This window comes from Protomyctophum parallelum, assembly GCF_964188405.1.
Source record: "Protomyctophum parallelum genome assembly, chromosome: 14".
NCBI classification, from domain to species: domain Eukaryota; kingdom Metazoa; phylum Chordata; class Actinopteri; order Myctophiformes; family Myctophidae; genus Protomyctophum; species Protomyctophum parallelum.
Window position 1 is genome coordinate 46,004,499 of NC_139709.1, and position 27,919 is coordinate 46,032,417.

Here is a 27,919-nt window from a genome sequence, read left to right on the forward strand (position 1 = left end):
TCCATGATTGGAGGACTTACTCTAGCGACCTCATAGGGGTGTGGTCTATGCAGGAGTCCGCTCGGCCAACCGGCTCGATCCTCCCATTCTCCTCCTCCCTGGAGTCTTCCTCCTAACACACACACACACACACACACACACACACACACACACACACACACACACACACACTCACACACACACACACACACACACGCACACACGCACGCACACACACACACACACAGAAAGAAAACAATGAGATGACATTGCACTCAAGTGTCATACGTTTGAATTGGGCTTCCAAGCGTTGCTGCGTTCATCCTCCGCCATTTGTCTCCATTATACACAAAGCACTGTGTACTAAGTGGAAATGGCTTGGAGCTAATATTACCACAAACTTAAATGGAATGAAATAAAAATGTGTCATGATATTCGATCAAACCGCCCATTCCATCAGACTGACTGATGTATGTTCCATTCAGGGTGATGAGCACCGCTCTGGGAAATCATTAAATCAGTGTTTCACAAACGGTACTGGGTCAAGAAGAGGACCCAATTTTATGGGTGGAGAGTAAATGTCCCCTTTTTTCCATTTCTTAATTTAAAAATATATAATTTCTAAAAAGTTTTACGAAAATCACACCCGTGTGAAGTGAGGGGCGCTCTTATCATTAGGTGATGTAATATGATGTGGGATTTAATGTTTGTGTTAGGGACAAAACAAACATTCATTTCTCAATTGTCAATGGCGTTTTTAAAACAAACATTGAACTAAAAACAAACATTAAACCTGTATATAGGAGGGGCTAGCGCCCCTCAAAAATCACAAAGTCTTTGAAAATCTAAAAAAAGAAATTCCACAAAAAAAAAAATTTGAACTGATGCGCCAGGTACAACTATACTCGTAGCCCCCAGCTATGGATGTGACGTTATCTTCCAGCTACATACATGTTCGTACCTTAAAGTATATATTAATAGAGACGGCACCGGATTTCTCCTCCCATCCACTTGCATTAAGTTGCTCAAAAGTGTGCATTCTGGGATGGATTGGACCCAAACACATGAACGCTCTGCCGTTGACTATCATTGCACGCGTTCACGTATGAGACAGTGTTCACGTGTCATCATGAACGTGCACAATGATAGTCAACGGACCAGCACTCTATTTTACATTAGACTTACAGAACAGGTCACGCGTACTGTAGCTTGTTTGACCTGCAGCTGCAGCAGTCAATCTTGGAATACTGAACATACCGAAACTGCGCAACTTACTCTGTCTGTCACTTTACTTGGGGAGGCTTTTTGCAAGAAACGAGTGCCTGCCAAAAAACCCACAGCACTCGTTATCAGGCAGCCTGCTGCAGAAGTGTGACATTAGCCAGTGACTAAACACTTTTGGAAAGCTGCTGTCAGCACAGATTTAAAAACCCACAGGTGTGACACACAATGGAACAATCTAGAAGCAATTTAGTTGTTTATGTTGACCTAACGTTAGCCGATGTTTTCTTGTTGGAAATGTTAATATATTAAACCTGTATATAGGAGGGGCTAGCGCCCCTCAAAAATCACAAAAAAGTCTTTGAAAATCTAAAAAATCTAAGAAATACACACAAAAAAATATATTTTAACTGATGCGCCAGGTACAACTATACTCGTAGCCCCCAGCTATGGATGTGACGTTATCTTTCAGCTAGCTATCTTCGTGCCTTAGAGTATATATTAATAGAGACGGATTAATAGAGACGCATGGGAGGATTTCTCCTCCCATCCACTTGCATTAAGTTGCTCAAAAGTGTGCATTCTGGGATGGATTGGACCCAAACGCGTGAACGCTCTGCCGCTGACTGTCATTGCACGCGTTCACTTATGAAACAGTGTTCACGTGTCATCATGAACGTGCGCAATGATAGTCAACGGACCAGCACGTTCATGTGTTTCGGTTCAAACTGCAATACCAAATTCGGCCACTATGTCCATTTCACCTCAGGGTTTCCTCCGAGTATATTAATATATACTCTAAGGTTCGTACCCCCCCTCCCCCCCCCCCCCCATGGCAACGCCCAGTCACTTCCAGCTATGGGACGTAAAGTCTGACTACCGTCTATCTCGGTCACAGGCAGGATTTTCAAACCTCCAAAAATCTGAATTTTGGAGAGCTGTCCTCGGTGGATCTTCTGCCATCCAAAGTTTGGATCTAATTTGTGACTTTGTACCGCGTCGCTCCCAACATGTAAACACTTCTGACGACAGGTAAGCAGTGTGTGCTTGCTCTAATGATAGCAGAGTGGGTGTACTGAGTGTGTGTGTGAGGGGTGGGGCGGGAAAAAATCCTTCTCCTAAAGTGAACACGGATGGCGGCACAGCTTACCTTCATAAATGCTAATGTTAGCTGGCTATAGCAACAGCTAAAGGCTACATCCTCATGATGTCATGCTCCCGGTCATTAAAGTCGCCGGTAAGCTGCAGCTGTGCGTTTCCCATGACGGCGCAGTGTAGGCAAAATGCAGAGGCTAGCATACAACTGGCTGAAGAAGCTAAGCGTTAGCCTATGCTACTGACCTGATGAAGACAAGAGGACATGACAGGAGGTGGAGGTCTTCCATCGCTGTAGAAATACATGGCGGTGAGAACACACTACACTGTCGCTATACGCTTAACTGGAGATACCTGCTGTGAGCCTGAGCAGGAAAGCTGAGCCTTGTGATCAGTGACAGCCACACGCACGCACGCACACACACACACACACACGCACACGCACACACACACACACACACACACACACACATTTAGAGAAAGCAAGGCACAAACAGACGAAGAGAACATAATGTAATACATTTCATTTTGTTTCTGGTTATACCAAATATTTGCATTTTTATTTGTGCAGTTTTCAGTTTCCCAAGAAGTGAATGTGATATTGTTTACTGATGGTTTTTAGTGACTGCACGCACGCACGCACGCACGCACACACACACAAACACAGACAGTACATAGAGTACACCATGTGCAGTCACAAGCACTCACCCACAAACAAATAAACACAAACACACACTTGCGTGCACGCGCACACACACATACACAGACAACAAAGAGGCAGAGAAGAAGGAGGTCATTAAAGTTTCATGGTGATACCGGAGAAGAGAAGAAGAGAGATTTGGGTCTAACCCGGCAACCAAACCCACCAACCAGGCTCATCAGTATGAAAATGAGCCTTGCGGTTACCGAGACTGCTCTACGGTTGCCATGGCACTTTTCGGAGCACCGGGTGCCCGGGGGGAACATCTAGTGAGAGAACGAGGGAGAGGGGGGGAGAGAGAGAGAGAGAGAGACAGAACGAAAGTCTAGAAACGTCCAGCCTTCAGAAGGATGATTCTCTAAAGAACTTGAGCTCAGCAGATGAGAGAATCGACAGAATTGAATTTGTATTGCATTACTGTATATTGTGCATTACTGATGAATTGAGTACAATGGACCACAATGGAAACAAGCCCCCTGGGACTTGTGGGTGTACCTTTTAACAGTAACCTTTGACTGTACCTTTGACCTGTACGTTAAATAAAATATTCAATCAATCAATCTTTCAGAGCATGATCCAGTGTACGGACTCTATTTTACATTAGACTTACAGAACAGGTCACGCGTATAGCTTGTTTGACCTGCAGCTGCAGCAGTCCATCTTGGAATACTGAACATACCGAAACTGCGCAACTTATTCTGTCTGTCACTTTACTTGGGGAGGCTTTTTGCAAGAAACGAGTGCCTGCCAAAAAACCCACAGCACTCGTTATCAGGCAGCCTGCTGCAGAAGTGTGACATTAGCCAGTGACTAAACACTTTTGGAAAGCTGCTACCAGCACAGATTTAAAAACCCACAGGTGTGACTGTCTGTGCTGGGCACACACACACAATGGAACAATCTAGAAGCAATTTAGTTGTTTATGTTGACCTATAACGTTAGCCGATGTTTTCTTGTTGGAAATGTGATCATGACATGTTTTTGGCAGGCTGTTGTAGAAATAGCCGATCCACAAGCTCAGCTATTTATTAAAAATAATCTTTAAAAAATGCAGACACATTCTGAATATTTTTGAAAATAAGTAAATAAATAAAATAATGAAAATTCGCATGACAAAGTTTGATAAGCCCTTGCACTAAAGAACTTCTCCAGCCAATAGGAGTGAAGTAGAGGCGGGACCAAAGCGCTATAGCCTTGCTTCTGGAGCCTCCCGTCTTTCCGTTCTCTCCCTCCATCTCCCAATCTTTCCGTTCCCGACGTCGTTCTCATTTTTCAATCAATCTCCGTCTCTGGCTCCTCTGATCTCTCTATCCTGTCCCTTTCTCCCCATATTCTTCTCTTCGTGTCTGTACACACACACCCACACCCACCCCACCCTTTCCTCTGATGTGGAGTGGGGCCCCGGGGCCTCCCTCAAGCGGGGAGAAGACAGCCCGAGTAGAGAGAGAGAGGAAAAGATGGAGGGAGAGATGAAAGACAAGCCTCTGTTCCCTGAGGGCGTACCTTGTCCCTCAGGGGGACAGGGACCTGAGAGCACCACTTGCAGGCTTCTCACACTGCACACACGTGTGTGTGTGTGTGTGTGTGTGTGTGTGTGTGTGTGTGTGTGTGTGTCAAATAGGCAAAGTACACATAGTGCTGATGTGGTTAATGTAGCAGCCTATGTTTTCTAATAATAATGCAAATCTGCAAAGTTAAGTACTGTTAAGTTTTCCAATAATGGTAGTGGAGTCAACGCACAATATTTACGTGGTGGAGTAGCTCAAATTGTACCTGTACAGCACTACCAGTAAGTGTACTTAGTTACTTTCCACCACCGCTTGCACACACACACACACACACACACACACACACACACACACACACACACACACACACACACACACACACACACACACACACACACACACACACACACACACACACACACACACACACACACACACACAGGCACATGGAACAAAGCCTTCATCCCAGCTCCTCAGACCCTTATCGTTTGCCATTAAGCGCTGGAATGAACAGAGGAACGCGGGGATGAGCTACACGGACGGATGAAAGTCGAACGGAGAACAGAGGGAAACGTCCGCACTGCTCGGCTCTGACCGAGGAGGGCTTTATCACAGCTTGAGGAGATGATTAAAGGCAGGACGAGGCGGGCCCCGGAACAGCGTATGTCAGCCATTACTAAACTCAATCTGCGGGGCAGAATTGCTTGCCGCTTGTCGTGCTCCCCGCCTCGCATCCAAAGCTGTTTTGCAAGCAATGTGGAAGTACTGTGTGACCGGCTGCTGCCAAAGACCTTCAACGTCTGTCGAAGGTCTTCGTCACAGAGCTCATCAGATGAAGCCTCGTCGATGACAATGCTCAGCGTCTCAAAGGTCGCTGTGGCGACCTTGTTATGACAAAGTTCATCGTGACGAAGCACGCTATGATGGAACTTGACAGAACGACACTCATTATAACGACAATGAGCCTGACAAGACGAAGCTGGTCATAAGGGAGATAATCAGGTAGCTTGAGGATGAAACCCGTCCTAATGACGCTCATTAGAACAACGCTATACACAGAAATTAGAAGCTCCTTTTGAACGTGAAGCTCATCAGTGAAATAGTTTTTTTTTTTTTTGCGCTTTTTAATAAAGCCTTGGGTTTGGTGCCAAACTTTGTTGAGAAGGGTAGTGTTAAGTTTGTAAATGGCGACGGGATATGTGAAGATGAAATCTGTCCCCGCAGAAGTGAATCAGGTGCTGGTCAGATATGGCCTGTTTTCTCGGTCTGTTCAGTAACAAACGTACTAGGGGAGTGTTTTTTCAACCAGATATTCGGGATCCTCCAAAGCAATACGGTAACATGTCCTCCTCAGTCTGTCTTTCTCTCTCACTTGCTCCGTCCATTCCTCATACACAGACAGAATCGCCTTCTGACACTTTCAACTCTCGTCTCGTACTGTACCTATAGAAAGAGCGCCAATCATTCCTTCCACCCCACCCCACCCCCCAGCACGCGCAGGGCACACTAAATCAAACGCTCCGACAAAAGGGGTGTGAAAAGCAGGCGGCGGTTTACACATGCCGGTCGCAGATTTCTACTTTTCCCCCCAGCGAGGCCCGTGGAGTTCTCTCAGAGGGGGCCTAATCTCTCCCGAGCTGGTTCGGAATTCGCTGCCTTCTGTGATTAAGCTGCACATGGCTTACTCCTGGGGGGAAATTGTTTTGCAGATCGTTTCTTCCTCCATCCTCTCGTCTTTCCTCCGCCCTCCCCTCCATCACTCACGTCGTTGGTGTTCGTTTGGCTCCGCATTTGTGGTTGAACGCGAGTGGATCTGGGCATAAGTGTGCCGCATGTGTGTGTGTGTGTGTGTGCGCATGTGTGGCGCATTCACAGTTGTATGCTGAGGCACTCAGAGGTCATGAATGCCGTTTCAGTTGCAGAGATGCACATAAACACCAGTGTTTTGTTTCTCTGTTTGACATCGTTATTGTCACACCTATGGCATCAATCCATGAGCTTTCTCTTGTTCGACCTTCCTTTAGCCTTTTTCCCCCCATTTCCCTCCTCTCCTTTTCACCATTAATACCTTTCTTTCCTGTCCTCTGTGTGTCACACACACACACACACACACACACACACACACTGTATCATTCTGTACAATATCTGTGTATATAGATTTTTCAGCCACAAGCATGCAGGTTACTTTCATATTCAATCAATCAAAACATTTGACTGAAACACACTTTCAATAAAGTCTTTGTATCTCATTAAATTTCACTCGTTCTTTCACTTGTCACTCTTTCCTCTCTCTCTTTCCATTCCTCTGCGAGTCCATCCCTCTAACTTTCAATTCGCTCTGTCCTTCTATTTGTGTGCACACACACACACACACACACACACACACACACACACACACACACACACACACACACACACACACACACACACACACACACACACACACACTCTCCTCTTCTATGAGACATCGCACATTCTGTCGTTTTGCTGCTGCTATTCAGCCTCTCTGCCAGTCTGTGGAAGTGTGTACGTGGCCAGTATCGTTAACACAGACACAGCTGAACAGCCCTTGAAGCACCATCTAGTTTTTCTCAGCACAACAAGCACTGCAACCTCCTTGATACTAAACCTGATAACAAACCAGGCAAAAATGTAAATGACTATTCTTGTGTGTGTGTGTGTGTGTGTTACGAGAGGTATGTGACCGGTTGGAGTCTTTGAAGAAGCTCTTCCTGAGAGAGGTCACACACCCAGTGAACCTAAAGCCATTTATTGTCTCCTCCACTCTCCCCTCCTCTCCTCTTCCTTCTCCTCTCGTCTCCTTCGGTGAAGGTGGGGTCGAGGCTAATGTATGGATCGGTGTCTGTTCCTGTTGTGGAGGAAGTGAGGAGAGGAAGGCAAGGTGGACACACGGTATCCACTTAACAATGACGAGAGAAAGAGAGAGAGAGAGAGAGGGTGTGGAGTGTGTCTCTTGACTCCGTGTTCAGAGAACTCTCTCGATACTGTGTGCCTATACTGGTCTATAACTGCATCCATGCATTTAAATGAATGTCCAGCCATGGTCTGTCTGTAGAGAGTGCACTTCATTAGAGTTGAGTACTGCCGCACGTGCGCACGTTGTGTACACTCACACAATCATGCAGTATACACAAACCACAGCTATTTATCATTCAAGACCACACATGGCTCACGGACACACACACACACACACACACACACACACACACACACACACACACGCACACACACAGGCCTCGATGGACTACTTTTAATCTTTAATGAACCTCTGAGGCTCAGTTCTCTCTCTCTCTCTCTGAGACACGTCCAGGAAACAAACAATGACTCGGCTGAGAAACACCTCTGCGGACAAAGCCAGCCTTCCCATCCTCTCCAGCTCTCTGCCTATACCGTCTGTCTGCTTGCCTGTCTATAAGTGTCTATAAGTATTTATGTCTACCTGCCTGTCTATCTATTACCTGTCTGTCTGTCTGTCTGTCTGTCTCCCCCCCCCCCCCCGCCAGCCATTAAGCCCCCCAACTCAGTACTGAATTATTGATGTTGCTATCTATCTCTCTCTTTAGCTCCACTCCATGTGTACGTGTGCTTGAGTATGTGTGTGATTGCAGTGTGCCTGTGTGTGTGCGGTATGTGTGTCTGTGCGGTGTGTGTGTGTGGTGTGTGTGTGTGTGTGTGTTGTGGGTAACACAGTAGAAAGTGCAGCATAGTCTCTGAGTGACATCCATACCTACAGTATCACTACCCCTCAGTGTGTGCTCCTTTTTATAAATCACATCGTTTCGTATAATCATTCAGCTGTTCCGCTTATGGTAACGCACCACAACCATTCACAATTAACCCATTCTGAACGGGCACCCATTTTGGTGTCGGCATCATGTCATGCTTTAGCTATTGAAAAATAGCAGATCTACAAGCTCGTATCGCGCCACCGAGTGGCGCGATACGAGCTTGTAGGTCTGCTATTTTTTGAAAAATCTAAGAACGACTGACATTTTTTAGAATCTGATCTCAGGTCAGAATGGGTTCATCAGACCAGTGTGTGTCCATGTGGAAACCTCGTATGAATCTGATCTCAGGTCAGAACGGGTTAAACACAGCTCACATAAGTCACATTACATATCATACATGTCGGGAAGAAGCGCTCGTCTCCATATTTCCCTACTTGATCAATGAGCATACTAACTACAGCCTCACTCAGAAGAAGCAGATCATCCACAAAGCTCCACATGTGGTGTGAGATTGTCGATCTGCCTACTTTGCTTTTGAAATCCTGAAAAGTAACAGTTTTGGATATATGAGCCTCGTCCCTGGCTGAGAAAAGAATACAATTGTCTCCACCAGGCCGAAGGCATAGCGAGAGAGAGTATGTTTTGCACTCTGTCCGTGTGTGTGTGTGTGTGTGTGTGTGTGTGTGTGAGTCCGTTGTGTCCATCCGTCCGTCTGTTACCAGCTAATCTCCGGCACCGTTAACCCGGTCGATGCCAAATTTTGCACACACACTCCCTGGATGCCAACGATGAACCTCTGCCTCAAATTTCCGACTTTTGTAAAACATTCTTTTTTATATTACTCCTCCAGATTCTGTCCAAAAATACCGCAAATCATTACACAGTATCTCTATAGTCATGTGTCCAAGACAGTCCTGTCCGATATTTCATATTCCATCCTAATTGGCCAACATTGGTTTCAAAGTTTGTAGGATTGGCCCATTTTGAACAAAAAGTGAGAGAGAGTGTGTGTGTGTGTGTGTGTGGTGTGTGTGTGTGGTGTGTGTGTCGTGATGAATGGTAATCTGGCTCAGTGTGATCAGATGTCAGTGTTTCAGCTCTCTCCTCAGATGCACCAACACCGTGTCTGATGTGATGATGAATATTGAATAGTGTTATTGAATGTGTGATTGTTCCTCTTTCACATGTTTTTGTCTCTCTCTGTCTGGCCTACATCATATCTGTGTGTGTGTGTGTGTGTGTGTGTGTGTGTGTGTGTGTGTGTGTGTGTGTGTGTGTGTGTGTGTGTGTGTGTGTGTGTGTGTGCGACTATGATAACGCGTGGATGTGGATGTGTGTTTGACGTGTGCTTTTGAGAGATTGTTGGTGCGCTTTTTTATGAGCCGTGATGTGTTCAATGTCACCTTGTCTGGCCCCTGTATGCGCGTGTCTGCACACAGTATGTGTGTGTGTGTGTGTGCATGGGTTGGCATGCATGTGTGCACGTGACGTGCAGTGGTCCAGGCGCATGCCACATCTAGGCTCTGGCCTGACAGCGTGTCGCATGACGACCTTTGCTGCATGTCTCTGCCCTTCTCTCTCTCTCCCACTTTCCTGTCCGTCTTCACTAATAACCCATTCTGACCTGAGATCAGATTCATAACGAGGTTTCCACTGGACACACACTGGTCTGATTAACCCATTCTGACCTGAGATCAGATTCTAAAAAAATGTCAGTCGCTCTTCGATTTTTCAAAAATAGCAGACCTACAAGCTCGTATCGCGCCACCTCGGTGGCGCGATATGAGCTTGTAGATCTGCTATTTTTCAATAGCTAAAGCATAACATGATGCCAACACCAAAATGGGTGCCCGTTCAAAATGGGATAACTATCAATAAAGGCAAAAAGCAACAACAACAAAAAAATCTAAAATAAATAAATAAAAACATTTAAAAATAAACCGGCTTCCACACAGAGTTTCCAGACTAATATCTACACAGAGATATTAGTCTGGCCATGCCTGGCTAAGTACAGTAGTACTTAGCATTGTACTTGAGCCGCTATTTTTCCGTCTACACAAATCTCTTTGGCAAAAAAATGGCCCCCCCAGAATATGAATTCTGGGTGGTTACGGTAATTAATACTATATGGAAATGACTTCACCACTTGAACCCTAGCATCCATGGCATTCTGCAAAGCTCATTAGTATGAGAGCATAAACAGGATGGGGGGGCGTCTAGTATAAAGCCCTTGAGAGTCCAGTCAACTAAGTATAGGCTTTAAGTGCTTAAAACGAATAGCGTTCATCATCTTCAGAACTACTGACAAGACAGCTGTATTAGATGGATAGCAATTCAATTCAAACTTTATTCACACAGGGGGGTCCATAGGGCAGAACACATAAAACATAAAAACACAAAAGTAAACAAACTATAAATAAACAAAGCATAACAAACAAGGGGGACTTCTCTCTGTACATACAGGGTATTAGAACGCCAGTGGCTCCACAGCTTAAATGACAGCCTATAACAGAGCTCTTAGCAGGGTTGGAAAGTGCTAAAGATAAGTAGAAAGATACTGAAGAAAAACACAGTTTGTACATATTGTACTTGATGTATGTGGTTGAATATTGGCCTATAGACCTACATGCAAAACAGCAATTGAAACCATATTTGCAATGCACTGGCACCCTTTCTATACTGCTAAATGTGAAATTAAATCTATATTGATGTTATAATGTTGCTATAGCGGGTGAGTTTGCTGTGCTTACTGAAGTGGCTAATAGCCCATTCTGAACGGGCACCCATTTTGGTGTCAGCATCATGTTATGCTTTAGCTATTGAAAAATAGCAGATCTACAAGCTCGTATCGCGCCACCGAGTGGCGCGATACGAGCTTGTAGGTCTGCTATTTTTTGAAAAATCGAAGAACGACTGACATTGTTTTAATCTGATCTCAGGTCAGAATGGGTTCATCAGACCAGTGTGTGTCCGGCGGAAACCTCGTATGAATCTGATCTCAGGTCAGAATGGGATAGTAGCGAACGTTAATGATGAAAATGTAAACACACAAAGCCAAGCGCCACACACTGACAGCACTGGAGAGGAATCTCAATACTTAAGATTAAAAGATTAAAGCATAAATATGTAAATAAGATTAAATTAATAATGACCCGACCTCATACACCACGCTGTGTGTAAAAAGTCACGTCACCATGACGGATATAGACCAGTGGTTCTCCTTGGGGGAGTTCCAGGGGGGTCCCCCAGCTAAATGATAGTTTGGAACCAAATGGACCCTTATGGGTCTGTAACTCTGAGAGTGTACAATTTACAATTTTACAATTTAGGCATTTAGCAGACGCTCTTAATCCAGAGCGACTTACATTTAAGCAAGAACAAAAGCATGGGAATACATCACATAAAAGCATTTATCATGAAACATGCGTAAGCTAAGAAAGTAACAGTGGAATATCTATATAATGAAACTATACATACATATAATGAATATACATACACTATACATATAATACTATATATACATATAAACTATACCTATTTACTACTATGCTATACATATGTACTATGGCGTGCTATGACTAAATACAATACAATTATAGTGCTGTCTACATAACATGCTATAAGTCTGTATCAAATGCTATCTAAGGCAACATAAATGCTATCTAAGGGGGTAGGGTAAGTGCTATGGGCCATGATGGAGTCTGAAAAGGTGGGTTTTCAGGCTACGGCGGAAGATTGGGAGTGATGCTGCAGTTCTGACTGCAATGGGAAGTGCATTCCACAGTTTTGGAGCCAGAAGGGAGAAGAGTTTGGGACGTGTGGAGCGTTGTCCCGGCGTTTTTAGTGAGGGTACTTCCAGCTTCCCTGCGTTGGCTGATCTGAGTGCGCGGGAGGGTTTGTAGGGTTCAATCATACTTGTAAGATATGGGGGAGCCATACCTTTGGTTGCTTTGAATGCCAGCATCAGAGTTTTGTATTCTGTGCGGGCAGCGACCGGGAGCCAGTGGAGGGAGCGGAGCAGGGGGGAGACATGTGAGAATTTTGGCTGGTTGAAGACCAAGCGAGCTGCTGCATTTTGGATCAGCTGGAGAGGCTTAAGTGCACATGCTGGTAGGCCAGTAAGGAGGGAGTTACAGTAGTCGAGTTTTGACAAGACTGTTGTCTGGATTAGGAGCTGGGCTGATTCCTGGGTGAGGAACGGTCTAATTCGTCGTATGTTATAGAGTGTGAACCTGCAGGATCGAGTGACAGCTGTGATGTGAGCTTTGAACGAGAGCTGACTGTCCAGGACAACACCAAGATTCCTGGCTGTTGGGACAGACGTTACCAGGGCGTTGTCTACGGAAATAGTTAGCTCCCGCATAGGGCAGGACTTAGCTGGGTACAACTTTGTACACTCTCAGAGTTAAATTAACATTGACTTTACAATATAAATTGGGGGTCCCAGAGATAGAAATGCCACTAAATGGGGGTCCGTAGACAAATGCATGTCAAACTGGGGGGTCCTTGAAATTAAAACGGGTTGAGATTCGCTGCTAGAGCCGTGAAAATCTTCTCTTATTGGGGGGTCCCTGGCATGTCTCTTCAAATGGGGGTCCGTGGGCTAATTAGTGTCAATTTGCGGTACTTCCTTGACAGACGGATGGATGGATGGACGGACGGATGGACAGACGGACGGATGGATGGACAGACGGATGGATGGACGGATGGACAGACGGATGGATGGATGGACGGACGGATGGACAGACGGACGGATGGATGGACAGACGGATGGATGGACGGATGGACGGGTGGATGGATGGATGGATGGACGGGTGGATGGACGGAGATAAAGAAGGAAAATTGGAGTGTGTGTCTGCTAGACTGATTCTCTGCCGTTTGTCTTACTGTGTCAATACAGCTTAATGGGCTGAAAGAATGAATGGATTGATACGTACGATGGGTGAGGAGAATGGATAGACGGAGGGGGGGGGGGGGGGGCAGAGGACATTATAGGTGATGAGGAGGAGGTGTACGAGGCCAAGGGAGATAAGAGCAAGAAATAAAGGGAAGTAGAGACAAAAGTATATGCAGAGGTTAAAAAAACTAAGTCATTTATGAAAGAGGACAGGAGAGGAGAAGCGGTTACTACGGATAAGCTGTTATGGAGAGGAGAGGAGAGGAGAGGAGAGGAGAGGAGAGGAGAGGAGAGGAGAGGAGAGGAGAGGAGAGGAGAGGAGAGGAGAGGAGAGGAGAGGAGAGGAGAGACAACAGTGAGAGACCGAATGCAAAAGGTAGATTGAGCGAACAAACCAATCCCATTCTGCTCAACCCTGACCCCACAGCCCCACCTAGTGGTCAGTTACTCTGCAGCTGCAAGCTTCAGTGTTCCTGGAGTCTTGGACAAGGCTTCACTTTGTATCAGCCCCCACACGCACGCACACACGCACACGTGTAAGACATCTGCATGCATTATGTACTGTTCGCTGCCATACTCATGCACAAACAGCCACTAGATCTCCCCCCTCCCCCACACACACATATCTGCATGTTGCTGTGCATGCACATATCTACCCCACAGATGTCATGAGCACGTGCACAGACCGTGCGCAATCTGCGCACACAACCACACACGTGTGTGTGTAGCGTTATAGTATGTGCACATACAGTGGAGAGTATGCGCAGTATGCATGCATGCATGGAGTCAGGGTGATTTATGAGCGTGTGGCAGGGCTTTGCATGATTTATCCCTCTGAAGCCTTGGTCCTGTTCACCTGAGGGACCCACCTCTGCACCGCTGGACACACACACACCCACTGCGCCCACAGATAACACTGCAAAACCACCCGTTTAACTCTGAGAGCGGTGTACACAAATGGAACTCTGAGAGTGTACACAAACGTGACTCCGAGTGGCGAGTGTACAAACGTACTCTAGGGTGTATAAATGTTACATTTGGTTACATTTGTACTTTGGCTTTTAACCCATTTTGGGCGGGCACCCATTTTGGTGTCAGCATCATGTTATGCTTTAGCTATTGAAAAATAGCAGATCTACAAGCTCGTAGCGCGCCACCGAGTGGCGCGCTACGAGCTTGTAGGTCTGCTATTTTTGAAAAATCGAAGAGCGACTGACATTTCTAGAATCTGATCTCAGGTCAGAATGGGTTCATCAGACCAGTGTGTGTCCGGCGGAAACCTCGTATGAATCTGATCTCAGGTCAGAATGGACACACAGCCCCTGCGTTCTGGCTTGGATCAGCAGAGTCGCACTTCACTTTTCATGTGAAGACAAGACAGACAATGGCTCTGCGAGTATAAACAGCAGGCCATCTCCGTCTGCCATTTACAGTGGTTCAAGATTCAGAGGTGTCAGGTCATTGTCAGGCTGTGTGTGTGCATCGTGTGAAAGAAAGTTGAGCGCAAACCGGCTCTCGTCGGCCTCCCTAACAGCCTCTCGTTGAAAATTAATCACTAATGCGTGTCCTTCCCGCGTGAAAAGCCCATAAAACCCTCTGTGTTCATTTAAGTCTCAGTGTACAAAAATTTAGCCAAATGGACATTTTTGAACACTCAAGAGTTACACTGACAGAGGACTTTACAGTTTAACTGGTTGCACTGCGGCGACATGGACATAAGGGCTACGCTTATGCGGGCCCTTTGTCTAAGACACATTTATTCCTCGGGAGACAAATAATAACCCATTCTGACCTGAGATCGGATTCATACGAGGTTTCCGCAGGACACACACTGGTCTGATGAACCCATTCTGACCTGAGATCAGATTCTAGAAATGTCAGTCGCTCTTCGATTTTTCAAAAATAGCAGACCTACAAGCTCGTATCGCGCCACTCGGTGGCGCGATATGAGCTTGTAGATACATACGGTACATAGATGCAGCGCTCTATATCCACGGTTGCTTCATGCTGATCGAGCAGTAGAAATGCTTCAGACATCGAGACAGAGGAGGGGCCAAAGTGGCTCAGACGGTAGAGCGAAAGGTTCCCGGTTTGATCCCCAGCTCCCCCCCTGAGTTGGTGTCCAAGTGTCCTTGAGCAAGAACCCCCGAAACTGCTCCCCGATGAGGAGCAGGTCGGTCGGTGCCTTGCATGGTTTTCACACTTGCAACGAAGTGAAGTAGTACAGGGGAACACAAATTGGACAAACACACACAGTCACACACCTAAAAATAAACCAACACAGTCTGCTCTCAGAGGTGGAAATCGATGCAGGCAGGGAGGAGTGTGTGTGTGTGTGTGTGTGTGTGTGTGTGTGTGTGAGTGTGTGTGTGAGTGTGTGTGTACAGTACGTACGTGACAAGGCTGGGTTGTTAGAACTGAATAGTTCAGTTCTGCAGTTCACTGCTCTGCTACTTAATTGGTTGATTTGCAACCCACTCTACGCTTGTCTGGAGTTCTGACATGCACTGTACTGACGTGCGAGCGCACACACACAAACACACACACACACACACACACACACACACACACACACACACACACACACACACACACACACACACACACACACACATGCACACTGCACATACACACTGCACACACTGCACAAAGACACGTGCATGCAGTTATGCATAATCTTACTGGTGCAAACACATACAGGAATGGACGCACACATACTGCTAGTAAATGCACATAAACCCACATGCTCCCTCTTCCACCCACACTCTCCCACTCCAGCCCTGTGTGGACAGTGATGCTGTGCTGGCCTCCATTTTGCATCAACACCTCATTAAACACACCCTGCTGACAGCTCACCATCACCACGACTACGCTACCTGTTGCCAAAGACCAGAGGAAGTGAGATAAGAGAGATAAAGAGAGATATATAAAGAGAATGAAAGACATTGGGAGACTCAGCGAGAGAGACAGAAACAGACATGAGAATCTACTATCACGGTTCAGTTGTCACTCTAGAGTTCATGTTCAGTTCTACAGCGTCTCCTGTTCTGCTCTCCACTTTCAGTGAGACATGAACTTCGCCAAAGAAAGGACAAAGTGTTGTACGGTCAGATAAACAGATCATGTAGATATAAATGGACATCGTGTATTTATCCTGAGGGAAATCCTGCAGGCCTTTCAAAAGCATAGCAGTACACATGAAGAAGAGATAAAGGAGAGAGTAAAGAGAAAAACGACGATAAATAGTGTTTGTATTCGAGAACAGTGTTGCACTAATGGAGAGTTGTATTGATGAAGAATGTTGTATCCATGAATCATGATATATGTACGTTACTATTCTAACCCTCATCTTTCTTCTGCGCTATACTCTGTTATAATTGTGATTACATTCTGGCATCTATTCTAGTAGCCAACAAAATGCAACTTTTTGACTACCGTAGACTAGCACCTTCATAACCTATAGTCTACGGTAGTCAAATGCCAAGTCTTCACTTTAAAGTCATTCCTCTGTTATTTCATGCTATTCGATCCCCTGAACATTAATTCCAATTTTGCTTACGTTTTATTCTATTGCACGGTTATTTCACGTGTCTGGCTTCTATTGGTTGCTGCTCTGTATTCTCTCTATAAACTCCCATCTCCTCTCCTCTCCTCTCCTATGGAATGTTGTACTGCTCACTGGATAGAATGAAGTCTGCTGTTGCAATTGTTCCCCTTATCTATTCCTTCAAGTGCTCTGTGATCACATGGTGTCCTGCTCTTGGGCAATTTAAGTGTTTTGCGCGCACGTGTGTGTGTGCGTGCGTGCGTACTTGCGTTTTGCAACATCCCCGTTGGACAGAGACACTAAACATGACTAAACATTGGAGAGACAGAACAGAACCACTCTGTCAGATAGCAACACACAACAGAGACCACAGCTACAAAACACAGAAACACAGCTGGTATGAGTGTGCTTGAGTATGTGCGCGCGCAGGCAGGCAGGCACGCACACATGCTTGTGTGTGTGTGTTTGTGTGCGTGTGTGTGAGAGATCTCACTGTCAGAGGTAGAAAAGAAAGAACAAACCACCATCACGACCTTCAAACAATTCAGACAGTATAACCTTCCATCAAGTCACTCATTCACCTTTCAGCTTGCGCACACACACACACACACACACACACACACACACACACACACACACACACACGTCAGTGATGGGCTGTCTGGCTGTAGACTGCTCCACAGGGGGCTCCATGGCAGGTCATTAATACTGACTGCAGTCCTCATGTGTGACCTCTACACTCACTCTAACCTGTTCATACACTCAGAGGGAGAGGATATATGGACCGACATGGACCTGTGTGAGCGCCCCCCCCAAAAAAAAACACACACACATTGACACGCCATGTCTGACTGTCACCACTTGTAAAATAACGATGCCGTACGAAAGGTGCTAGGGCGGGTTCCATTTTGATTTCATTAAAAAACCCACATCATATTTTCAGCACTTCACTTCCCATCCTATACACAAAGACAAGAAAAATTATGTCCACCTCGGGGATTAATATAGCGAGCCTCGTTTAATCTGATCGGGTTCAGAATTGCATCCAGATGGGCCTTCACCTTCCTGACAGTCAGGTACATATACAGTATGTGGTGCCTTTCACTACTGTGAGATCTAACATGTTATTTATGGAACTAATGGATTAACTGTTGACCGTGACATGAAGTGAAATATCATCGTGGTATATTTGACCCATCAGTGACTCGTAGTAATGCTGTATAAACATCCCATATAATGTCTACAGGTCTTGTGAATTCAAGATGAAATATATCCCCCACAAGCTGTTAACCATTTAAGTCCTATTTTATACGTGGAGCACCTTTCACGGACAATCAGAGTCACAAAGTGCTTCACGACTATAAAAGTACAACAATCGATATACTATATGATAGATGATACTCTACTCTGGGCATATAAGGTTGGAGCAGGTAAGACAGATGTAGGGCTCTGTCTGTATTCTATAATTGACTGGGAGCCGATGCAAAGAGGCCAGAGTTGGTGTTATGTGACAGGATCTCCTGGTCCTGTGATGCGTTGTGAGTTTGAACTTTTTTTTTGCAATTTCTGAGGGTTGAAAGTGGTTAACTCCCTCAATGCCCAAGGCTCCACAGCTGTCTCCCTATCAGGCTATAGCAGAGTGATAGAAGTGGGTCACATTCTGGACTGGTCAGGAAGACTTAATAAGACCCAGGGAAGAGCTGAACTGAGAAGGGGAGATCACCTTCCAGACCAGAACTTAGCTCATAATCACGTAGACCGTAGTAATCCTACAGGGGGAAATCGGTTTCAGCTTCACCCCAGCTGATGGCTGCTCAGGTGGTCACACTGAATGCCCAGGGGGGTGGGGGTGGGGGGAGATGGAGGTTAACCCATTCTGACCGGGCACCCATTTTGGTGTTGGCATCATGTTGTGCTTTAGCTATTGAAAAATAGCAGATCTACAAGCTCATATCGCGCCACCGAGTGGCGCGATACGAGCTTGTAGGTCTGCTATTTTTGAAAAATCGAAGACACTTTTAGAATCTGATCTCAGGTCAGAATGGGTTAATAATGAAACTGTCAGGATGTAATAGACATTTTTAGAATCTGATCTCAGGTCAGAATGGGTTAAGTATCTTGGTCATGGACACTTAATTAGACACATAACCGGGGCCGGGAATCAAACCTGTGTCCTTGTGTTTTGCAGGCGGCCGCTCTACACATTCAGCTATGGCCGCCCTAAAGCTTATGTAGTGCGTCTGTACTGTATTATCTCTCCGGCCAGAGGTCAACAATGGCGTGTATATATGTTTGTGTCCGTCTGTCTGCTATAGTATGTATATACTGTGTGTGCGTGCATGCGTGTGTGTGTGTGTGTGCATGCGTGTGTGTGTGCGTACAACTCGTCCTACCTGCTCTTGTCTTTCAAGCCAGCGGTCGACCATGGGGTGGTTGGCGCTGAGCGAGGAGCGAGCCGTCTCTCTCTGAAAGTCCCTCTGATTGGCCCAGGTCCCGGCGTCTCTGGGAAGGCTGCGGTACGTGTCTACGACAACCTGCAGACAACCACAACGCAGCGCTTTAGTTTTGGCTCGTAAAGAGAACATCATTTGGTTGTTATGGAGGTTTATTCTTTGTGTTTACATAATGTTTTTGTCATTTTTATTAAAATGTTTTCCGGGGCCCACATTCACATAAGTATCACATTTATCCATGCAATTTATTTAGTTAACCCATTCTGAACGGGCACCCGTTTTGGTGTCGGCATCATGTTATGCTTTAGCTATTTAAAAATAGCAGATCTACAAGCTCATATCGCGCCACCGAGTGGCGCGATACGAGCTTGTAGGTCTGCTATTTTTTGAAAAATCGAAGAACGACTGACATTTTTTTAAATCTGATCTCAGGTCAGAATGGGTTCATCAGGACCAGTGTGTGTCCGGCGGAAACCTCGTAATGAATCTGATCTCAGGTCAGAATGTGTTAAGAACCCACTGTCCGGCACAACAACACACCACTATGACACCGTGTCCTACCTTCCTCTCCAGGCTGTTGCTTCCAGAGGACTGTCGGCTGTTCTTGAGGAAGCCGGCCGTGGTGGACCACCGCGTGGGGTTCCTCCTGGACGGGGCCTCCTCCACAGGGGCCTGGGGCTCTCCTCCGGGGCCCCCTCCTCCCGCACTGAACGAGGGCCCGTTCACGGTCAGCAGGGCCGGGTCACTGCTGCGGCGCACGTGGAGCGGCATGTCTGGGCGAAGAGAGAGAACATCACAGCGGTCAAAGCTTGGTGTGTCCAAGCATATAACATCAGAGGATGGATTTTGCTCAAAATATCTGGCCTTAATATTAAAGGATTAAAAGGTTTTTAGTGGGCATTGTATATAGTATACACCGCTAGATTGTGACCTACTGCACAGCATAAGGTTCATTTTGACCAAGTGTGTTGGTTCAATGCAGTTCCCTTTCAGTTCTGCACGTGCTTTCACATCATCTACTACTGTTGGCCACTCGCCACTGAGCCACACATTATTTACTGTTGGTTGGGGGTTAAGTGCCTTTCTGACGGGCACTTATTTTGGAGTAGTGTGGGTGATTGTTACTCATTCTCTTCCTACACCATGTACAGGACTGAGATTAAAATCAGCTACTGTATCTTCCAGTCAAAAGCATCGACCCCTGACCCTGAAACAAGTCTAAAACCACCTCTGTCAGATGTACCGTATGGAGCACAGGCCCTAGTAGAGGCTGTGCAGCTTATATCCAAATGGAATGTTCAGGAAAAGCCATGGGATATCACCCAAATCAGTAGGTTTCATCCTGCCTATTGGGTTCTGAGGCTCCGTCCATACATAGCCAGCTATTTTGTATCTATGTTTATAACAATACTGTGTACAAAGCCTGAGATATCTTTTGTGTAAATGTTGCATTTTGTCATGAGGGTGGTGCTAGACGAAAGGTTTCTACCCATTACATTTTGATATGTAGGTCTTGTTTACAAGTGGAAACTCTGGCCTAATGCGGCACAACAGTTAAAGGTATATTCAGTGATTTCACTCAAAAAACCTTAGGTTTCGTTTTTGGCTGTGGGACCCAGCCTTTCGTCCAATCAGGATAGAGAGTCAAAAACGAAACCTAAGGTTTTTTGACCCCCAGAGGGGTTAACTGGGGACAGGGAGGAACTCCTTATATGGCCAGCACACTCTATAGTAGGGAGGATTATCACAACAAAACAAAAAAATAAGTGATATTTGAATAAAGTGAAATCACTGAATATACCTTTAAGGCCATAATAGTCACCACAATCAGTAGGGTTCGTCCTCCAGGAAGAGTGTGTGTACAGTACTACTCAATCACTGCCATAACTTGTATCTCAATGATCTAATGGTGGCAAATTCCATGAAAATCAAGCCAATAGTTTTTATGTTGTTCAGGAAGAAAGTCATCCTAAAACAATTCAGCAAATCAAGCACAATACTTAAGCCTCTATTGCAATGCCAATGCATTGTTTGTGTGTGTGTGTGTGTGTGTGTGTGTGTGTGTGTGTGCGTGTGTGTGTGTGTGTGTGTGTGTGTGTGTTGCAGTCACATCAGGAAGTGCCTATTGGGAAATGCTTGTTTAAGAGAATGCTTACATTAGGGCTCTTAACTTTGTTTAAAAGATGTCGTGAGTCAGAGAAAGAACGACACTGTCCTCATAACACCACGACCCGAACAATGACAGTGTACACAAACATTACTGCCTGTGCTTCTAGATTTATGTATATGTTTATAGAGCATCGCTGTTGGGCAAAAACCTTGTATCTCTACATTTCAACCTTTTTCAAATTTTCCCTCCCCCTTTCATAAATGAATGCCCTACTTCAAACCAAAATAGTGGAATATAGCCGATAGCTTGTAGATCCATTTCCTGAAAAGTTACACTTTTGGTTTTCACCCAAAATATGCTTAAAAAAATGTATGAAAATAAATAAAACATCTAATCCTCTCGAACAAATACCAGAGGCTTATTGGATTGGTTGTGACGTCCGGGTGGACCACACAGTGGAGGAGGAAGACAAACCAGATCATTGAAAATGAAGACTTGTTTGACAAGCTTGGATGGTCTTCTCAACACGGGGACAGCCAAGAGTCATCGTGTTCCCACAATGTCCAAGTAGGAGGAGGAGGAGGAGGAGGAGGAGGAGGAGAGGGTTCTGGGAAGCACTTCTTGGTCGATGTGGCGAGACACGAGAGTCTTCTACTTCTACATCTCCTTCCAGAATGTTCTCAGAAATGTTCTGCTGATAGCAACGGTTTGCTTGTCTAGAAGACCGTGTGTGTGTGTGTGTGTGTGTGTGTGTGTGTGTGTGTTAAACAATATTGTATTGCTTGTGTGCGAGGAGTCGAGGACCAGGGTTGGACAGTAACAAAGTACATCTACTTGACTACTGTACTTAAGTAAATTGTTTGAGTATCTGTACTTTACTTGAGTATTTAAATTTCTGGTTACTTGTGATTGATATTCAAAACGAAATACTTTATTTGCAAAGTATAACTTGTATACCAAGTTTAACTGAACAACTTTCACTTCACGGTACGGTACGGTAGTTTGAGTAATAATTGACCATTTTCACTTGTAGTTTGAGTAATAATTGACCATTTTCACTTGTAGTTGTCTCCACCAGGCCGAAGGCATGTGGGGAGAGTATGTTTTGCACTCCGTCCGTCCGTCCGTGTGTCCGTGAACAGCTAATCTCGGCCACCGTTAACCCGGTCGATGCCATATTTTGCACACACACTCCCTGGATGCCAACCATGAACCTCTGCCCCAAACTTTCCAGAACGGCCTGTTATAGCGCCACCAGGAGGCCGCTTTGTGCAAAACAAGTTTTTGCACAGTACACCTACAGATTTTGTCCAAACATCACGCAAATTGGTACACAGTCTCTCTAGAGCCATTCAACGAAACGGGTCTTTCAGATTTATCAGACTCCATCCTGATTGGTTAAGATTGGCTTCCAAAGTTCACAGGAGTGCTCAGTTTCAAACAAAATGCTGCAAATCATGAACACATCGCGTGATTTCCGTGAAATTGTGCACCCACATTCCCACTAGGCCGAGGACGAAATGCCACATGAACAATTTCAACTCAGCCTCAAGGTGGCGCTATAACTGGCCGAAAAGTGTTTTTACCTCTAACTGCACGGATCTGTGGATAACCTGGTGGAGACCTGTGCCCGGAAGGGCACTTTTTCTAGTTGAGTAATAAAAAGACCAGGAGAATCTATACTTTGAACTAAAGTACTGGAGTTTAGTAATTTGTCCACCACTGGTGAGGACTAAAAGAGAATATAGCACACGCGCATGTGTTTGGCGTGAGTGTGTGTGCACTAGCGGTCATTTAACTGGTGTGTGTGTGTGTGTGTGTGTGCGTGTGCGTGTATTAGTGGTCATTTAACTGGTGTTGTAGAGCGAGGAGCAGCAGGTCATTCAGAGCGTGGGATTGTAGCCGGGAGCAAAACGGGGGCGTATAGAAAGGACCTGACTCATGGGATCTTGAGGGGGGCCTTGGAACGCCATGTGCTGGCATCCAAGAACTACAAGTCCCAGAGGGCAATTCTGCAACAGGGCTGTTATGACATCCTGCTCTGGTTGATATAAAAAACAGATTGAGGTTTGGGGTACTAAAAGGAATAATGACCGCGTGTCGAGGATAACGTGGCCGCGTAGCTAGTGTAGAACCGAGGACAGTTACAACGCAGAAAGGGGGAGAGTACAGCAGAGCATTGGTTCTCAAAGAGGGGTCCTTGAGGGGGTTCTAGGAGGTCCCCAGCTAAATGTGTTAACCCATTCTGACCTGAGATCAGATTCATACGAGGTTTCCGCCGGACACACACTGGTCTGATGAACCCATTCTGACCTGAGATCAGATCCTAAAAATGTCAGTCGTTTCTTCGATTTTTCAAAAATAGCAGACCTACAAGCTCGTATCGCGCCACTCGGTGGCGTGATATGAGCTTGTAGATCTGCTATTTTTCAATAGGTAAAGCATAACATGATGCCAACACCAAAATGGGTGCCCGTTCAGAATGGGTTAAAACGGTGTCACAATCATGTGGTTAAATTGACTACCAAAAGCCAATAACAAACATGGCTTTGATTGGGGCACTCGCTCCTGGTTGTCGCATTGGTGTTTGCGTGTGGAAACTGCTGTAGCAAAGAACCTTAAAAGAAATGTTCTCATTAGTCGCTTATGCTGGGAAAAGACATAAATTAATCTCCCTCACATTTCCATATACAGTATGTCAGACATTTCCCCTGAAAAATCATTAAAACAGTGCTGATGAGATTCAATGTCGTTAATTAACTACAGTTAGGATATATAGCGGCGACGCATACGTTGAGAGGTGACGGTGTGTGTGCCCGCACGCGTGTCCATTACCATAGTCAAATGAAAATCCAATTAGTGACCTTGTGTGTGTGTGTGTGTGTGTGTGTGTGTGTGTGTGTGTGTGTGTGTGCGTTCGTGTGCAGGTGATTAACATTGGTCTCAGATGTGTGAAATAAGAGTCAGTACTATGCACAAATTGGTGTGCGTGGTGCGCGTGCGCGTGCGTGCGTCTGCGTTAGTGTGCATATGCCCGCTTGAGCCTTGACAAATCACCAAAGACAGTCAAACTCACTGTAATTACAGTGACGGTGAGGTAACGAACAGAACAGAGAAACATAGAAAGGGGTGCGTGTGTGTGAGAGAGAGAGAGAGAGAGAGAGAGAGAGAGAGAGAGACTTGGCTGGCAAAAAATAACTGCAGAGGTGGGCAAAAGTATAGCGTTTCATTTTTGATTTAGGATGGAGCCAACAGGACCAATAGATGCTTTGGCCCGTGTTCAAACAATCTTTTGGGCTGAAAAATAGGAGTCACCGCTGTCCAATTACCACCAATTTATGGACAGCAGTCGGCTGCTGGCTGGCCGTGACAGGGCTAATTTGTGATGCTCTTCATATAGATCGCTGCTACTTGTTAACACATTGACTCCAAGGAAGTGCTGGCAAGTGAGAGCTGTTAACCCATTCTGACCTGAGATCAGATTCATACGAGGTTTCCGCCGGACACACACTGGTCTGACGAACCCATTCTGACCTGAGATCAGATTCTAAAAATGTCAGTCGTTCTTCGATTTTTCCCAAAAATAGCAGACCTACAAGCTCGTATCGCGCCACTCGGTGGCGCGATATGAGCTTGTAGGTCTGCTATTTTAAATAGCTAAAGCACGACATGATGCTGACACCAAAATGGGTGCCCGGTCAGAATGGGTTAAACATTTAGAAGGACACGGGGCAGCGCAGTGTTTCATTTGGTTTCTCTCTCATGCTCTCTCGAGTTCGAGTCGGTTCTAATTAAATCGTAAGCTAGAGTAAATGAACAATGTTCATTCGGTTTGACGAGCCATCACTCATTCATTCATCCATCCGTCGGCATCAATCAGGCCTTCTGTTTTTGCATCATTCAATGGCCGTCCTTCCAGCATTGCATCCGATCAATCCTCTCCTCCTAGCATCCGTCATACAGCCCAGCTGTCATCCCCGCCACCCGTCCATCAAACCGACAGCCTGTTGAGTATATCTGTCCCTTATTATAACCCATTCTGACCGGGCACCCATTTTGGTGTCAGCATCATGTTATGCTTTATCTATTGAGCAGATCTACAAGCTCATATCGCGCCACCGAGTGGCGCGATACGAGCTTGTAGGTCTGCTATTTTTTGAAAAATCGAAGAACGACTGACATTTTTTAGAATCTGATCTCAGGTCAGAATGGGATAATCATGTTCCACCTCTGTTTTCTGCACAGGACATGTTGTTAGAGCTCTATAGGCCAGGACCCCAAAATTATACGTAATTGGCCACTGACCCCCCCCCCCCATCTGAAAATATGTTGTCCCAGCTTGTATATCTGCTATCTTTCAATAGGTAAGGTTTAAATGATGGTGGTTAAAAGCTATAAGGCGACGCGACAGCTCCCAAGCTGCCAACTCACTGGTGCGCAGTGCGGAGGGCGTGACCTCTATCTCGCTGGCGGCCTGGTAGGGCTGGAAGGCGGACAGGCTGGAGCCCGTGGGCCCCGCGGACACCACGCTGATCTCGGAGGCGGGCAGGAACAGGTCGGGGCTCTGGGTGCCCGTGGAGTTGGCGCTGGAACCGTCACCGCCATGGTGGGGCTCCTGTTCCTCGTACACCGCTATCAGCTGGTGAGAGAGAGAGAGAGAGAGCAGAGAGAAGGGAAGAGAAGAAAGACATTAGTTGCAGTGGTGGACAAGTACAGTACTGAACAGAATAAGCACTTTTTGGGAGATTTGTTACTGTACTTTTGACTCTTGGACTGAAAAGTTTATTATGACTTAAGTCCTATTTAAAATATAGTAAATAGTGCATGATTATTCAACTAACCCACATGAGCAATTATGGTGATGAATGTTATTGCAAGTTATTGCTGCTAAATATCAGTTTGATCGATTTTTGGTTAATTGCCCAGCCCTAGGTTGGCGTTATACTTTCTATATTTCCAGCACAGGTTATGCAACAAAGAGACAGACAGACAGACGGAGAGAGACTGGGAGAATTAGAGAGAGACTTCTCACATCTACTGTACAGTTGACATTTACTTCAATTACCCTGGTGGTCATTAGCAGTAAAAGTCAAAGGGCAGAGGGCATTTGCCACATGCACACATTTGTTGTGTGTGCATGTGGCTGTGGCCATGCGTGTGTGTGTGTGTGTGTGTGTGTGTGTGTGTGTGTGTGTGTGTGTGTGTGTGTGTGTGTGTGTGTGTGTGTGTGTGTGTGTGTGTGTGTGTGTGTGTGTGTGAGAAAGACCCTAAGAGAGACAGAGACAGAAAGACAGCAGAGAGAGCAGAGAGAGATAAGCAGACACGAGTGGGAGAGAGAGAGAGAGAGAGAGGGAGAAAAAAAAGTGTGCCTGCATAGTATTGTGTGTGTGTGAGTGTGAGTGTGAGTGTGAGTGTGAGTGTGTGTGTGTGTGTGTGTGCGTGCGTGTGCAGGTGTCAAGTGGTGCTCCGCTACTTCCCTCATTAAATCCAAGTGATGGAACTAGCTTCACGGCCTCGACAGAAGCGCTGAGTCAGCACAAAACCTGCTCCCTCATGACCACCGCACGCACACACACATGCTCTTACAGCACCATATGGCTGGCATTACCGAGCAATCTGCACACACACACACACACACACACACACACACACACACACACACCTATCTCACAAAGCCCACAGAGTTAATTGTCGCAGTAAATAACTACAAGACTATAAAATATTATTACAAACCATAAAGGATAATATATGATCATCTGTGTGACAAGAGTATCTGAGTCACGCTTGAACGGAGTCCCCCAGGGCGCTATGCTAGTGCTATTGTATATATCTTCTTTTCCCCAGAATACGGATAGCGGGTTGAAGTGGTTTTAACAACTCATTCTGACCTGAGATCAGATTCATACGAGGTTTCCACTGGACACGCACTGGTCTGATGAACCCATTCTGACCTGAGATCAGATTCTAAAATGTCAGTCGTTCTTCGATTTAAAAAAAAATAGCAGACCTACAAGCTCGTATCGCGCCACTCGGTGGCGCGATATGAGCTTGTAGATCTGCTATTTTTCAATAGCTAAAGCATAACATGATGCTGACACCAAATTGGTGCCCGGTCAGAATGGTTCATCTGCTAAAGTAATTGCAAAGGCAGTGCCAGGGACTCCCAGACAAGATTCAAATGTCGTCAAATGTTTTTAAAAAAAACTATTTTTTTACATTTTCGCAGACCTACAAGCTCAAAATACAAATCACCACAGGGGGTGGGATTGGCAGTGACCAAGCACACATGAGAATGTGGGACAGACTGAATTTGGGGGAGAAATAAAAAAGAAAAAAAGGAGAAAAGAAATCCCAAAGCTCCCAAATGGTTTGTAATCAACTCACTTGTTATTGAAAGCCAATTTGTTTACGCGCTGTGAATTATTTATCCACCGCGATAATATCAGGAGAACAATTATTACACTCTATTATACATAAATACATAAATACAGCTCAGTGAAATGTTAGGGGGGAAAGAGGAAAACAAGAAAAGGACGGGAACAAAAGATGGAAGAAAAGAACAAAGCACATGGCTTAAAGCCTACTGAGGGATACTGCTGGGAACACAGCCGTCACATTATTAAGTTGTTTATTATATATAAAGTGACTCACGCGGTACCG

At 45.6% G+C, this 27,919-nt stretch overlaps 1 protein-coding gene across 1 annotated transcript in view; it reads right to left on the bottom strand.

The window, feature by feature from the left end:
- The window catches only part of LOC310871485 (partitioning defective 3 homolog), a 309,024-nt gene that overhangs the window by 167,254 nt on the left and 113,851 nt on the right, over window positions 1–27,919 (bottom strand). The window contains 4 exon segments of the mRNA XM_083783040.1: window positions 21–112; window positions 19,090–19,230; window positions 19,711–19,922; window positions 25,691–25,898. Coding sequence (XP_083639166.1) covers window positions 21–112; window positions 19,090–19,230; window positions 19,711–19,922; window positions 25,691–25,898 — 653 coding nt within the window.